This window comes from Phaethon aethereus (assembly GCF_964289735.1).
Source record: "Phaethon aethereus genome assembly, chromosome: 1".
NCBI classification, from domain to species: Eukaryota; Metazoa; Chordata; class Aves; order Phaethontiformes; family Phaethontidae; genus Phaethon; species Phaethon aethereus.
Genome location: NC_138575.1, coordinates 58605422 through 58616930, shown reverse-complemented (window position 1 = coordinate 58616930; position 11509 = coordinate 58605422). Strand labels below are relative to the sequence as shown.

Here is an 11509-nt window from a genome sequence, read left to right as displayed (position 1 = left end):
GAGATTAGAAAAGACTGAGATACCAGAAATGCCAGACATAAATGAATGATATAGAGTAATTGTAAGAAGGGAGGATTCACCCACAGCACCTTAATGATTCATTGGTCCTTCCCCACCTCTCCTGCACCTCCATACATGAATGCACCTGTGCATACAGGCTGTGATATCAGTAACAAAAACCGATAATGCAGTTCTTGAGTCCTACACGTAGTTCAGGCAAGCCTTAAAATCTCCATGCAGGAAAGAGTGTGGGATTAAACAGAGACAGAATGGAGAGAAGAGGCAGGGACAAAAGCTAGGATGCAGCTGTGGAAATCAGCAGGGAAGCAAGCGTAGGTTGGTCTTCCAACGGGGTTCAAGATTCATGCATGTGTGAATCTTAGGCAGGACTGCTGCACGACGCTGATCGCAAGGAAGCCAGCTGTTCTGTCCTCCCTACTACTCCTCCCGTAGCATGTTCACCAAGGCTGAACAACCACTCTTCACCCGCAGCAGGTGACAAAGTGTTGGCCATCATGGCCTGTTGGAAACCCTTGCTAACTCTCTGGAGCAGTTTGGGGAGGGGAAGGAAAGGACAGTCCCTCTCATCGTACAGTCCAGGGTGCGCACAACGAAACCCACCACGGACCAGTCACTCCATGTCTAGAATCCTCATCTAGAAGGCCAATAAGGTGTTGCAAGCCAGTTGCATGGCCTGCATGAAATTGGTAAAGGGTGAAAGGACGAAAAACCTTCCTCTAGGCGGGTGAGCCAGCGATAGCCGGGGTCAAGAAAGGCACTTCTGTATACTCAGTGGGTTCTGGTGGCTGGATGACACTGAGTGAGCTCGGAGTTCAGAGGCTCTTCTGCCTGTGCTGATTCTTCGGAGCCTTTCCATCGCTGCTTCAGTCACCGTTCCCCATTCCCTATGGTCTGGAGAGAGTCGTATACACAGGCTGTTCCCAATGTGTGGGACTATGAGACTGTGGCACGGAGGGTGCAGGATCAGAGATGGCAGTGTAAAGGGGACGTTGGGAAGGTCCCATATAGGAGAAGGCAGAGTAGAGGCCAGAGGCTTGGGTGGAATGGCTGTAGTAGGGTCCTGAGGGCTGGTGGTCGGGGTAGTCAAACTGTGGCCTGGAGATGGAGGGGAAGGCCGAACCGTAGTGGGGCAGACTCAGGGATGTGTAAGCTATCTGGGAGGTGGAGGGCTGGTCAGTGTAATGACCTCCAGGGGTGGACCCCTCTGTTTTCACCTGGGCCTTGGAGTCCACCACCGATGATGTGGCAGTGGACAAGGAGACTCCATGCTGCTTGGAGATCCAGGCAGAGTGTCCGCTGGCTGCAGCCAGGGCGCTCCCGAGGCCGTAGCCAGCAGCTGCTGCTGCTGCGTAGCCCCCAACATGGCCTGGGTGGCCAGCATGTCCGTTGGGCGGCAGGTATTGGTCAAACTCATTGACATCAAAGGTCTCCATGTTGGACATCACTTCATGGCTGATCTCCCCAATGTCCACATTGCCAAAGTCAATGTGTGGCTTTCCCCCTTCCCCCAGGGATCGCCCTTCTCGTTTGGAGTCAGCTTTGCCAGCCTGCAGCTCGGTCTTAGGGGTGGTAGGAGGTGTGGGGGGCCCGTGGCTCTGACCTGCAATGTGAAAAACATTTTGAGGAGGAAAGGGAGAGAAGAGTTGAGTTACTTCTTTCTGCATGGCTTTATACACAGCTCAGCTCCACTCCTTCCAGTATACCAGCAGCTGTCCAGCTGGAGATTTCAGTGGAGGGAGAGAGAAATAGCCAGCCAAAACCAAACCTTTCTATATCATCTTGTGGAAAAAGAGGGAGGGTGCAACGATACCTTGCTTGACCAGAGGAATGCAAGTGCCCATGAAACTTGGGCACGTCCCTATACTGCTGACTCCAGCAGAGTTTACTGGGTCACAAGAAAGGTGTGAGCCACATGGCTAAGGCTTTCACCATGATGACTTCTCTTTTGAGCCTCTGAGTTGGCTGTAACCTGTCAGTAGGTTCACGGAGAACTGGGACTCACCTGAGGAATGTTCTGGATGACCATCAGACATGGGTGACCCTTCGCCAGGATGCCTGTGATCCAGGTGGGTGTTCTTGTAGTGGGCCTGGATGGCAGCAGCCCCGCCAGCCTCCCCCTCCACCTGGCCTTCGCCCTCACCCTGCGTGGCCTTCCCGTTTTTCCGCCGGCGGGGCTGGTACTTGTAATCGGGATGGTCCTTCTTGTGCTGCATCCTCAGCCGCTCCGCCTCTTCGATAAAGGGTCGCTTGTCACTTTCGTTCAACAGCCTGCAGAGGCCAAGGTGGTAAAGCAGAGAAGATGGGAAGGAGAGGGGCAGGTACATTAGAAAAAAAAAACCCACCTGTGCACAGTATGGTGGGACACAGCGTGTAAATCCAGAAGTCAGGGTGTTGCCCCATTGAGGGTGTTTCCCAGAACAACAGGAAGAGCTTGGAAGTGTTTCAGTGGAGCCAGCAATGTTTTCCTCCTCGTTAATTATTAAGCCCTGACACTGGTTGGTGCCAGCACTGCGTCCCCCTTCCCCAGCTGCGTGATGCTTCTCACCTCGGTAACTTCAACACCCTCTCTTGCATTGCCCAAAGGCAAAGTGCAGCCTTTCATAGCCATGTAAAATAAGGCCGGACAAGCTGCATTCAAAGACTTTGGGCAAATTAAGGGCAGTTGGGATCATCCTTCAACTAAGGCAGTGTGGCACACCCTTGCTATCCTATAGCGCTGCCTCCCACATGTCTCTTGCTCTTCCCCAGGCTCTGTTTATTCCAGTGTAATCTCCCACCCTTTCATAGGCTCTGCTCCAAGTTTGAGGCTCTACTGAGCACAAATGGCAGCAACTGGTGTTGGCTTTACAGTACCCATGCTGCTGCGTGGAGCTTGCTGGGCCTTTAAGCATCTTGCAGTATCCTAAAAGGGAATTACAGAAAATTTTGAAGGGGGCAAACTGTGTTCTGCTATTCCTGAAGCCCCTGCTCACCTTAGACATGGATAATGCAAAAAGCTGAAGCACAAAGGACCAGCCCTTCCTGAACTTAGCTGATGGTTGCAAAAAATTTAGCTGCTATGTTGCTAGCTTTGTAGAAATAGATGAGCTTTGGTCTCTGGATGAAATGGACTGCAGAAATGTAAGGTTCTTCTCTGTATTCCTGCCAGATCATGGGCTGCTCTCATTAAGATAGCTCTCTGAGGAAATGGTGAAATGTGCAGGCAGGATGGCTCAGAGCACTTGGAAGATGAGATCAACCTCATTGCTTAAGCCTTTAGAAGCATCTTCAGTTTCATTTTATGATTTTCCCCTCAAATATTCTTGTGACTCAAGGTCATCCTGCTTCCAACCAGAAACCAGTGTTCTCAGAAGGGACTAGTCTTCCCGTGACTTGCAACTCCAACAGCCATTAGAAATGTCAGGGTTCCCAAACAGCAAAAAACATTCCATTTATGAGATGTCCACACCTTTTTCTCGCCAACAAAAGAACTACCTGGGAATTAGGCTGTGCCAGTACCTTGGTACCTCTGAAGCCCTTAGCACTAAAAAGTGACCCGTTCTGTTAAGCTGTAGGCACTGAGGAAGATACAAAGGCCTGAACTGGCCTGAAAAACTGAAGATGAAGAGGAGGCACGGCTCAAGGAGCACACAGATAAATCTGGCAGGGGATCAAAGGGGTTGCCAGCAAGTAATGGGTTGGTTCCTAAGCACCCCCTTTCCCCCTGCTCTTTGTGCATCCCCTCGGCCAGCAGCCAGAAGGTGTGTGGCATGGGCTGGAGCCCGTTACGGTTCTGACCTGGGTTCACTCCAGGCAGCCTGAGCAGGTCGCGGCCGCACACCACATTCCTCCACTGCCTTAATCCTGGAGATTAAAGCAACTGAGCCACTGTGAATCCAAGACTAACTTTCCTGTCACCCTCCCGCCACCATACACCACACTCACACATCCTGGAGGGCTCTAATCCCTCAGCCTGCACTGCACCAGATGGCCCTCCAAGGGATCCAAAGGGACATCATGGACAAACCTCATAGGCATTGTGGACTGGGAGGCAACCTTGCCTTGGCAAAACCTTCATTCTTGCAGAACGGCCCATCTCCATGGGAGATGGAGAATAGAGGCAAAACCTGTAGCCTTGCAACCCACGACACTTCACTACAAGGCAACCAGGCTCTGGCGTTCCTGCACTCCCAGCCCAGATGGTGCTAAAGCTAATAAGATGCTGTGGTTGGGAATGAAAGGTCTCTCTATGCGGGCACCTGGCGGAGCGGGAGGGCTGTAGGCTGCACAGACAGCTTTGATCTGCAGGGTGGACTGCAAGGCGAGCTCAGAGCAAAGACTCCCACAGAGACTGAAGGTCAGCCCCCCAGATATGTCTCATGGATGGCCTGAACCAGAGCCACTCAGGGCTATGCAGGAGTCAGATCCCTGCCCTCTGAGCTATGCCCGAGTGCCTCACCACCTCTCCCCTTGACAGCAGCCCACGGGCAGTGCCGCCAGCAGGACAGCGGCAAGTCCACTCCCCGCGTCTTTGCCTTCTCCTTTCCAAGGCTGCCTGCTCCGTCCTCCCTCCCGCTGGGATCAGAGCTCAAATCGGCTTTAGCAAAGTGAAACTGGTGCGAGCAGGCAAAGGCCGGGAGATTTGGGGGGATTTGGATTTCACTTGCTTCCTGCCCTCCCCCTCCTGCCCCCAGTGCTCCCCAGACCATAATGCAAAGGAATCTCGCACGGGCAGAGAAGTTATGGATCACGGAGCAAAGCCCTTCATGGGGCTTAACCGAGCCCTTGCCCCCCTCCCCAACACCGAATGCTCACCCCCAAGCCGAGGGGAGAGGGGCAAGCATCCGGGAGGAGAACGAAGGGCTAAAATCTTTCTCCCTGCCTCTTGCAGCCTCCCCTCCTGCCGCCTGGCATTGCACCGCGCTGCGTGCCAGGCGACTGGCTCGGCGGCCAGAGGCCTGACCCTGTGCTGGGACTCAGCTGCCATCGGCATGAATCAGTGCAGTGATGGGGTTGGGCATTGGGGCTGATGCAAGGCAAGGGCTGGCTGGGAGCAGAAAGCAGCTGGGTGGGCGCTGCTACATGTCCACGGTCCTGGATTTTGTGGGCATGACCCTGTTCCCTGGGAGCTGCCACCCCTGTGCAAAGATCCCTCCATCGGGTCCTCTCACCCTCCCTCTCCAGGTCTTCCTCCCCTTCTGCCCATGCCCCGCTTGTTTTCAGCCCCGGAGGTGGTGCTGGCTGGCATTTTGGCTGAGAGTCATGCCGACATTTTCAGCAGCTGGCCACCATTTGAGAGCTGCTCTCTGTCCCACCCCGGGGAAGGAAAGCAGCCAAGGCGAGACTTCATGACCGCTGAGCACAAAACCTCCCCTTTCTTTTTTAGTACATTTGGTTTGTTGACTGCACCCCTCATGCACCCCAAATGGATACAGATGGAGGTGGATGGGGCTGAAAGGCCCCTGGGCTTTCATTTGCATTTGGGGCCAGGCGGCTACCGCAGCCATCGGGGCATGTCCTGCAGCCCTTCCCAACGAGGGCTGGGGCCCATGGAGGGCACAGAGCCAGAGCAAACACCAGGCTTAAACAAAAAAAAAACCACAGGCCATCACAGCCCATTTTGCAGAGGAGCACATAGGATGGCACTGGGGTTACCGCTCAATCTATCTGCCTTTCAAGATTCCCCAGCCTCTGCTGTCCCCACCCAGCACCAGTCACTGGGGACGTGTTTGCTTTAATGGTGGTCTGCAGGCAGCCGCCATGCTCGCCGGCGCTCATCTCCCTGCCTAACATGCCTTTTACCTGGATAAGCTCAGAGCAGCCCATGTGGAAACGTCACCCACATTTTCCACAGCGACTAGTGACGTAGGCTATAAGGTGGCCACCTGTAAGGGTGGGGATACGCAAATAGCCAGGGCCCTTTGCAGGGACCCTCATCAGATGTTTGGGACTAAGCTGCCCAGAGCTCAACCCGGCCGCTCGCAGTTGTACCAAAACGTTGGAGCTATACCTTGGGGACAGTGAAGATGAGGGCAGTGGGAACCTCAGTGGAGGAAAGTCCAGCTGTGGCTGGAAGGCAAGGCTGGGGGCTAGTATCCTGGTAACTTTCGGGCCACCTCCTCTGGAGTTTTGTGGGCCGGTATTTCCCCCCCAGCCTCACAGAAAGACACACACGTGGTCCTACCCAGGCCAGACACCGACTGCACCCATAACCCAGCTTACTCTGGGTTACTGGACTCCGTACAGTCCCCGCAGGGGCTGTCGCGGCTCGGAGGGCTGCAGCCTGCACGAGCTGCGCTCAGAGGGGGGACCTGTTCAAGCAGAGCAGCCGGGTGGCAAACCCAGCAGCGCGCAACAACCCCAGGACCGATCCCGCAAACTTCTCTGCCTGACCCACGCTCCCTGGCCTGACGGTGCCCCGAGAAACGCCCGGGGATGCTGACCATGGACCGGCGGCAGCGTGGCCCTGCTCGGGGTCCCGTGGGGCCAGCGGCAGGAGCCGTGCCCTGGGAGCAGGGAGGCAGTCGGGTGCATGAATGTGGTCACGGGCCGGGGGCTGCGTCTCCCCGCGCTCTGAACGCGGTACCTATGGAGTGTTTCACCGCTCTGCTATGATTTCAAGGGAAATACAATGTCCGGAGGGAGGCTGTTGCTCTAAAATCTGGCAAAATTTTGCAATAAAGTAACGATACGTTGACATAACACTTTGGGAACAAATAAGGTGAGTTCCACACACACACACCCCCCCTCTTCCAACACAGATTCCTGGTCCAGAGGCTGTCAGCAGAGCCCCAAGTGGGAGCAAGTGCTGTGGTAAAGGGAAGGGAAGGGAAGGCAGCGGGGAACAAAGTGGGAAAGAGGATCAGATGAGACATTGGCAATCACGCCCTGCCTTCGACTTCCCAGAGAAATCCCTTTGCTGGGGTTACAGTAGACACTGACGGGCCAAGGTGAATGGGCTGGCGTAGCAGAGGGAGAAGCCAATGCCCAAGGGCTGATTCCTTGTGAGCAAGAAGGTTTGAAGCCAGGAGGAGACCTTGGCATCAGCTGCTGGACGGAGTGTGTTGTGCTTCTGCTTGGAAAAAGGTCTCTTGGCCCACCCAAGGTTGAGGGCTTCCTGCACGAAATGCCATCAGGGCAGGAGAGAGAATGAGAGGGACCATTTACACGAGCCTTGGTTTGTGTTGGTTGGTGCGAGGCGAGGCAGGGGATGGTGCTGGGGACTTGTGGTGGAAAGTGTTTATAACAGGCTGGTGGGGTTATCGGCAGAGATGGTCGGATGGGAAAGAAGTGGCACGGCCAGCCTGACACGCTTGGCTTGGGCATGGCGGCTGTCTGCACACCCACAGGCTGGCTGCAGTGAATCGGGGCAGCCTGTTGGTCTGCCGGAGGAAGGAGGGTGGGTTGGGGAGGGTACGTGAAGGACCCAGGGATCTGCATGAAGCCAAAATGAAAATGAGCGCAACAACTGATGGGGCCAGAGGGACGAGCGTGTGTGTGCTAGCGAAAAGGGAGGGCGTCTCTCTGGGTGCAAAGGGAGATGGGGATGGTTTGAGCCAGCATGTTGCAAGAGAGAGTGCTAAGACCGGAGCCGTTGCAGGTCTCATCCTTTATGCTAAGCCTCAGCCACCCTTTCTAGTAGGGTCTCTCCTTGCCCATCTCGCTGCACCTGCATGGCCTGCCAAAACTGGGACCGTCCTGGGAAAGATGGGTGCAGGGCTCGGACCTCCTGGCTCCCTTCCCCTGACCTTCCTCCTCAGCTGTAACTTGTTTTCCCGCTTGCTCTTCCCTGTTGGCCTTGGGACCCAAGTTCAAACAGGCTTGAGGCAGCCACCAGTGAGTTAAGTTGGATGGGGCTCAGCCCAGTTTCTGCTAGCGCGCAACTTGGCCCAACAGAGAGGGTGAACCAAGAAAACAAGATCTCCCCTGGCAGTCAGGCAGGAGAGGACCAGGACAGGAACGTCCTGGTCAGGAACAACCAAGGAGGTTAGTAGAAAACATGTGGAAAGGGCTGCCATCCAGGATGGAGGTGAGTTCTGCTGAGGAAGCCTTCACTACATCCAACCACCACTCTTGCCCCAGTCATTGACTGTGCCTCCTGCGAGGGGGCTCCCCATAGGGAAGAAGGTCCCCTCAAGGGACACCCCTTCCATCCCACTAAGTCTTCATCCTTCCACATGACCGCGCAGTCCTCTCCAGACACCTCCGGACCCCAGCCCTTGTGCTCCCCCTCTGCCCGCCTGCTCTTACCTCCAGAGCTTCCCCAAGGTCTTACTGAGCTCGGCGTTGTGGAGGTGCGGGTACTGGTCAGCCAATTTCCTCCGGGCAGCCTGTGCCCAGACCATGAAGGCGTTCATGGGCCGCTTGACATGGGGTTTGCTCTTGTTACTTCCATTGACCCGGACAGGCATGGGTACCAGGGTCCAGTCATAGCCACTCAGCACCTGGCTGACCGCCTCACGGATGCACACCGGGAACTTGTCGTCGTCCGCCTCTGAGTCTTGCTGTTCCTTCTTGACCTTCCCCATCTCCCCGTTCCCGGAGCCGGTGAGGTGGGGGGAGTTGTCCGATGCCATGGAGGGTCCTGGTGAGAGGCAGTGGTGGTCTTCAGAGCCCACTGGGCTCATCTCCACCTCTGAAAGGTCTTGGTCGTCAGCCATTGTCACTCACAAGCCCTTTCTTTCCTCCTTCTTGGTGTCCTTCTTCTCACTGGGGAAGGGAGGGAGGAAGACCAAAACAAAGGAAAGAAAGGAAAGAAGGGGGGGAAAGAGAGAAACGGAGAAGCGACCACCAAATCTGAAAGGGACTCCAAGCTCTCTGAAGAGCTGACCACGAGACAGGGCCGCTTGATAAAAGCGCAAGCAAAGCAATTGCCGTGCACACCACAAAACCCGTGATCGATGGGGGTGGGGATGGGTCGGGGCCCCTGATTAATTGGAATATTGCTCCCTATCTCTGCAATCGTCTGGAGCTGACATGTGCGGAGGGGCCTGCGGCAAGTGGGATAAGGGGAGTTGGGGACCCAAATAGAGAGAGTCATGGACCGTCCTGCCCGCGTGCAGCTCCCCACGGGGAGTGGGATGGGGCAGAACGGCCTCAAAACTTGTGTGGGGAAGTGCTGCTTTCTTTCGAAGGCATGCGGTGAAATGCCAGCACAGTGCCCAGGGAGAGGCTTGGGAGGAGGAGTGCCAGCACCGTATCGATAAACTAGAAGGGACCTATATCCCGGCTACCGGAGAAGCTCAACGGGCAGCACCACCAGGCAGGGAGCCAGCCCTGGCCCTGGATCCGCAGCCAGAGACCCCAATCTCAGCTGTGGGAAAGTGCCTCTGCGGGGACACCCCATCCCTCACCCAACCTCTCGCAGCTCATAAACCAAAGACTTCAAATACATCTCCATTGTATCCCCATACATGCTTGTCTATGTGTATGTATGCATATACATATTCACATTCATATATATATATAGATACGAACACAAACCAAGTTTAACTTTGAGACAAGCCAAAGCTTTGGGTTGCCAGCCCCACACACTCCCCTTCTCTCCTTCTGTCTGCGGTCACCCCTAAAAGTCCCTGCTGCCATGCAGCAGTTTCCCCCCTTGAAGAAAGAAACAATAAAAATAAAGGCCGCTCTAGTACCCCATCCAGAAATTAAAAAAAAAAAAAAAAAAAAGAAAGAAATTAAAAAAGAAAACAAGAAGGGATAGAAAAGCATGCCTCTGGCTGAGATGAAAAAGAGCCAATGCAGAGCAAGGGCTGCTAGCCTCCCAGTTTCAGAGGGCGACATGGACCCTCGCTGGGGCAATTGAAAAAAGTAGGAGAAAGTAGGGGAAAAAAAGCGCGAGCGAACACGCGCGCGCGTGTGAGCAAGCTCAGGTAGGAAAACTTACGTTGCTGGCCGGTGTGCCGGGCAGATCCTGCGAGGGCTGCGTATCCCGGTGGCCCCCCTGCTCTCCCTCCCAGCCCCGGCGGCGTCGGGGCGCGCAGCGCAGGGAGGCTCTCAGGCGAGTGCCATTCCTAGAGGGAGGCTTGGTTTTTACTAATACCCCGGCTGGATGTCTCCAGCTGCCTTTGCTGCTTAGCACCGGGGGAGGGAAGGGCGGAAGGTGGAGCCAAGCACTCCTCAGAGCCAGAATACGGTCGGGGACGGCAGGGAGGGGACACGGGCAGCCCCCCACCCCACTTTGGCTGCCGGCACGTTCCCCGCTTTTCCCCCAGCACCGACTTCTTCACGAGAGCCGCTGGTGTTGGGCTGCTCTCGGCGGCATGGCTGCCCCAGAGATGGTGATAGAGGATTCAGCCCCGGGGTGTTTGGGGTGGCAGGGCGCTGGAAGGGGTCTGGAGTGGTTTGGGGAGATGGGCGTGCACCCTGGGGCTGCGATCCCCCTCCTTCCCCCAGCTAGTGCAGTTGCTCCTGTGGGGTCTTGTGGCCCCATGTGCCCAGTGAGTCCCTGGTCCCCATCACAGCATCTCACAGAGATCCCAGTGTGCTGCAACAAGCTGGCCTGGGACCCTGGGGTCAAGCCACTGACAAAAGGGTACCCTCATCCAGACCTCAGTCTGTGGGGTGGGGAAGGGGATGCAGGAGGTCAGGGGTGTCTAAGGATGGAGGACATCAGATCCAGGGATATACCACACTGCTGGACAGTGGATACCAGTTTGAACCTTCTTAGGACTTTTGCACCCTAAGGATGGGCTTGTCACAACATGTTTATCTCTGTGGGGTCTTGCCGAGACAAGCAGGCTCTGCTTTCTCCAGCATGCTGAATTGCTCCTGAAGGCAAATGTGGGGTCTTTCATGAGGAAAGGGAGGTCTCTGATGAGAAGGACTCTCTCACACTCACTCATCCTCATTCTTGCTGCTTGTGCACTGGGACATATAGAGGATCTCAGCACTCAATGGGTTAGGATGTTCTCCATCACATCTTCCATTTTCTAGCTCACTTTCCTTTCCAGATGCCTCTAGTAGTTGGCTTCTTCAGTTTCCTTTGTCACCAGGGCTGGTACAGACCAGCAGCAACCCTCTAACCATGAGAGGTCACCCATGTAAAATCTGATGATCCTCCCAGGTCCTCCTGACAATGAGACAAACCTAGCTCCTGCCCCAGCTCCTTGCTGGAGAGCCAACCTGAAGACACTTCAGTGCTAAGTCAGAAAACACAAAGATATGAATGGATGTGACCAAGGGAACCAGCTTCAAGGGATTTCATGAACATTTTCAACTCCCGTAGAAGATACTCACTCTCTAGAAACTTTGTGTTAGAAAGACCCAGCAAAACCACTGGCTGGCACTACATGAAACATTAGGGAACCAGTCCCAAGGATGGTGCTGGTGCTCAGCACCTGAGCTAAAGCTTTCAGAGCAAACCTGTGGGGCTTGCCACTGCCTTTGCAGATCTGGCTGACAGCATAGGGCCATTTCCCTGCACGTCTGCCATTGCCTGGAGTAAATAAAGCTCTGAAACTGTAGGGTGGCTGCAGGGAAAACCTCACTAGAGCCCAGTGAG

General features: G+C 55.1%; 1 protein-coding gene across 1 annotated transcript; it reads right to left on the bottom strand.

Annotated features, from left to right (window-relative positions):
* Nucleotides 1-905: 905 nt before the first annotated feature.
* SOX10 (SRY-box transcription factor 10) lies at nucleotides 906-8675 on the bottom strand (the record flags this gene model as incomplete). Its single annotated transcript, XM_081996672.1, has 3 exons — nucleotides 8251-8675; nucleotides 2024-2289; nucleotides 906-1621 (listed from the first exon to the last, which is right to left on the bottom strand). The coding sequence occupies exons 1-3, from the start codon at nucleotides 8658-8660 to the stop codon at nucleotides 906-908; spliced, it is 1392 nt and encodes a 463-aa protein (XP_081852798.1). The 5' UTR covers nucleotides 8661-8675.
* Nucleotides 8676-11509: the final 2834 nt, after the last annotated feature.